At 49.5% G+C, this 3,997-nt stretch overlaps 1 protein-coding gene and 1 pseudogene across 1 annotated transcript; both read right to left on the bottom strand.

Moving 5' to 3' along the window:
* Positions 1-560: 560 nt before the first annotated feature.
* On the bottom strand, positions 561-3,317 carry LOC127245998 (uncharacterized). Its single transcript, XM_051267154.1, has one exon. The coding sequence runs from the start codon at positions 2,703-2,705 to the stop codon at positions 738-740; it is 1,968 nt and encodes a 655-aa protein (XP_051123111.1). The 5' UTR covers positions 2,706-3,317; the 3' UTR covers positions 561-737.
* Positions 3,318-3,418: 101 nt separating this feature from the next.
* LOC127246000 (uncharacterized) overlaps positions 3,419-3,997 on the bottom strand; it is a 10,401-nt pseudogene continuing 9,822 nt past the window's right edge.

Raw genomic sequence — 3,997 nt, 5'->3', positions numbered from 1 at the left:
CCTATATCGGGAGAAATTAGGGCTGCTGGTTTTAAGCACAATGGAGCAGGGGACAACATAGACCATAGACCGAAAAAGAGTAGAAGAAGAAGAGAAGTAAGAACAACGAAGCGAGTGTCTCTCATGTAAGAATATTGTAAGGCTTCCCCAAGGCAAAAAGAATTCTAGAAGTTTCTCTGATACTTAAAACACCTGATAGACCTGGAGCTGGCAATCGCAGCAAGGGAGTGCGTTGCCTTCTTCAGATGGAAATGATCTCTGGGAAGATTGGTGTGGCTCGTCAAGTAAAAATCTCCTTTCCCAACTGCTTTATCGAGCCTGCTCTCCAGGATCCTAATTCCATCCTCAGGCTATGACTCACTTCGTCCCTCACTAAGATCTGTCGTATATAATAGGAATAGATTCAGTCTGGACAGCTGTTTAAAGAAAGGGATCCGTCTTCCTTCCATTCTTCGGAGCACCTAGCAAGGCCAGTGAAATGAGTCAATTTGGATTGTTTGTTTTGTTTGTTTTTATTTTAATAGGAAGAGTGATTTCGTAAATGCGAGGTACCGGGGGGCTTCCAGGCCGACGGAAATACAAGTCATGAACGATAGCGAAGCCAAGCCGGATAGGCTTTTTTATGTCGAAAGCCCCAAAACTTTCTATCTTATAACAGACAACTAACGCAAGCCTACTCAACTAATTTCATAAGTCAAGGCCTGTTCGCATCGCAAACTAATAGAAAAAAACAACTACTAGACGTCACTATACGTTGAGTGCTCCTTGTTGTTCGGATCTTGACCGGATCCGAGCTTCCCAAGCTCTATGCTGTTGGGGAATTCTGCAAGGGTCTTACCGCCTTCTTGATTGACTCTATTTGAGTCTTTGGAGTACTTTGGGATTATATTCCGCGCCGAGGATTTGTGCTTGTGGGCCGGGGTGAATATTGCAGACCAGCGGATCAGGTGGTCGACAATTGTTCGGACTTGGTAAAGGTTGTCGCGGCACCTGTAGTAGGACAGAGGACTTATCGCGATGCCCGCGGACCAATTTACGATGTCTCCGTCGCTGACGTTCGTCAAGCAGGCGACGTGGATTGGCCAGGGTCTTCTTCGGCTAATGAGACCTCGATCCCGAAGCCTTCGGAGTATCTTTTTGATAGGCGCCTCCATTTGTATGGGGAATTCGCTGCTGATAGATCTCGCCCAGTGCCCCCCTCCTTCCCCCGCCGCCTTCCGACCCGCGGGAGTATACAATGAGAACTTCCGGGCATGAGTGCTCGATCGTGAGACTGCCTGTTGAACGTCCGATGGCACCTTGCTCCGACCTGAGCTATGCAACATATAGATCCCCCTTGATCCTTGCCGGATGTGCTTGACGGTCCCCCATAATACGCTCACTTGGGGACTTCTTACTCCAGCTGTTCCAAGAGTCTCCGCTAGTTGAACCGCGTCCAGTAGACTCCCTGTTCCGCTCATCCCCTTTGTCAGCTCTTTGATCGGGATACTATTACCGAGGTTCCTAAACTTTCCATGGATGGCCGAGCGTAGGTGGCAAGCAGTTATATGGATACGGTGCTTTACCCGTAGACGCTTCTCCAGCTCTCGCAAGAATTGTATGGGAGTCGTCCTCGGAGGGACTTCCCGAATGACCGTACCGAGGAATTCTACCGTACTCCGTGCAGCTAGTGTTGTTGATCCTGCAGAGTCTACCCAAAGGTTCAGGCCGGATTGTAGAAAGTGGTTGATACATTTTTGTATTTCTATGATAAGCTCTACGGCACCCACGATTCCCAGTAGTAAGTAGTCGGCATATCGCGCGTAACAAATCCTTATGTTGGAATGGGTTTTTAAGGGGGCCAGCTTACGGGCCAGGCCTCTCTCTGACCTGATAACTAGTATCGCCTCCCCGCCCAGCTCTATCAGCAGGCCCTTTCTTTTGCAAGACTTAAAAAACTCTCTCATGGCCCAATTATTATTACAGCGTTCTCTACCATAGAATTCGGCCTTCGGGGTCAACCCGGCGGCTTCTATGAGGAAGGCGGCGCAAAGGAGGCTCGAGGGTTTGTTAAGGAAGGCGGCAAGGGCCGACGAAGGGGGGAAAACGAAAGGCCTTTTCTGGTCCCCCCTGAGCCGGGGGGTGCTTGTGGGGGGGGTGTGCCACGACGAAACAAGGGAATTCAAGGCCGCTTTGCGTTGGATGCTCTTTACCCTCCCCACAATGATGGCTCTGTTGTCTTGGGGAGCGTTGAAGCTTGCTTCTTCTCCAGAGTTATCTTGGTCATCAATACGACCTGTCCTTAATAGAACCGATCGAATTCTCTGAACAATCGGAATTTCGTACTTCTGCCGGATCCTCCCTATGTCCTGATCGAGCTTGTGTAGGTAGATGTTGCCTGGTAGGACCGATAGTAATACACTGTGTGGGACGGAGTAAGGGCCCTTCTCACCTCCTACGAGTCGTCCGGCGGAAAAGACTTTTTGAATGGAGTAAAAGAACTTGGGATCGTCGATCTCTTCCTTAAAGATTGAGATGAGTCGATGTCGGTCGATGGTGTGAAAAGACTTCCTGATGTCGAATTCCAAAAACCAGCGAGAGGTTCCCCACTCTTCTTTGATCCGTCTTAGGACCGAGTGGCAGCCTCGACCCGAGCGGAAGTGCGATGTGTCTGGAAACTCGGGATCGTAAATGGATTCGAGTACCATTCTGATCGCCTCTTTCATGATCCTTTCTATAGGTAGAACTCCTGTGAGCGGTCTAAACTTCGATCCTTATTTCTTTCTGAATATTGTAAAGTAAAGGTACGCAAAGCCCGTTTTTTGCTCCCTCTATTGATAGATCAAGGGCCCTCCTGCCGTCGTTTCAGTGACTCATAGGGTTTCCCTCAGCTCAGTCTTTTTGGTTCTTGAGAATGGTCGCCACCTCCCAGGACCGGAATGATTATCCCTGCCCGATGGGTCTACATCCATCCCTGAATGTCGTCGGGTACTGTTAACTTCCCCGCCATTCTTGTAACTGTCACCTGTAATCCGCGCAGGTGTGTCCGCACCCCCCTGAGTGGACGAGAAAGAAAGGATTTCTCGGAGCAACCAGACCCAGGAGTCAACTTTCCCGTATGAGCATTCGGTACATGTATCAGTCCGTGGAAGAGTTCAAGGGTCACCACTACGGAGGATCTCCCCCCTAATCTTAGATAGGTCGTCTGAGGGTTCGCCGCGGTTCATTGCTGTGCTTACACACTAGGCTACCCTTTTCCGAAAGCTCCGCGGGACCACCTACCACTAGTCTTCGGCCGGAGGGGTTTATTGCACAAAAACGCCGGGACGCGGGCGGACGAAAAGGGAAGCCCAACGAATGTCAGATGCAAAGCCCCGCACCTCATTAAGATCATATTGGCATACTCTCCCAAAAAAAAAAGAGCAGACCCCATTGAAGACGAGAGTGAGGTACAACAAGGTTGTTAAAACTTCCACCGCCCTTCTCACGGAGCCGTACGTGGACGTTACCGCTCATACAGCTCCCAGCCTGCAAGCAGTTAGCCTTCCTCTACAAGGAATGGAAGTGTGGATGAATCGACATCAAATAGAGGAATTCTTTTTTGACTTTTGTCAAACAAAGGGCAATGAAGGAAACGAAGTTGTCACTCGATCGAAAGGATATAAGACATAACGAAATCTTAGCTTCGTTGACTTTCTGAGGTATAACCTTCGCCACGACATTAGTGGCTTAGCTCTTCGCGCTTCCCGCAGGATAGAGAGAGAGTCAAGGGGGGGCGGTACGGAAGATTGGTCCGCGGAGAAAAGCTGAGTTTTTCGGTTCGCTCCCCCTATGTGGTCGGCCTTCTTACCAGTCTGCCTCCTTTCTCTTGATGGAATATTGATATACCCGAGCGTAAGCTTTGCTTTCGTTCTTCACCGGCGCTCTTAGGATGTATCACTCATCCCGCTCCTAAGGTAAGGAGTCTTCTGTGTGTTATAATCTTTACGGGAATGAATCGCATATGTTGGTTGAGAAT

This window comes from Andrographis paniculata, unplaced genomic scaffold, assembly GCF_009805555.1.
Source record: "Andrographis paniculata isolate CXL003 unplaced genomic scaffold, ASM980555v1 Contig269END, whole genome shotgun sequence".
Classification (NCBI taxonomy): domain Eukaryota; kingdom Viridiplantae; phylum Streptophyta; class Magnoliopsida; order Lamiales; family Acanthaceae; genus Andrographis; species Andrographis paniculata.
Note: the sequence above shows the minus strand (reverse complement) of the source record. Positions and strands in the feature narration are given on the sequence as shown.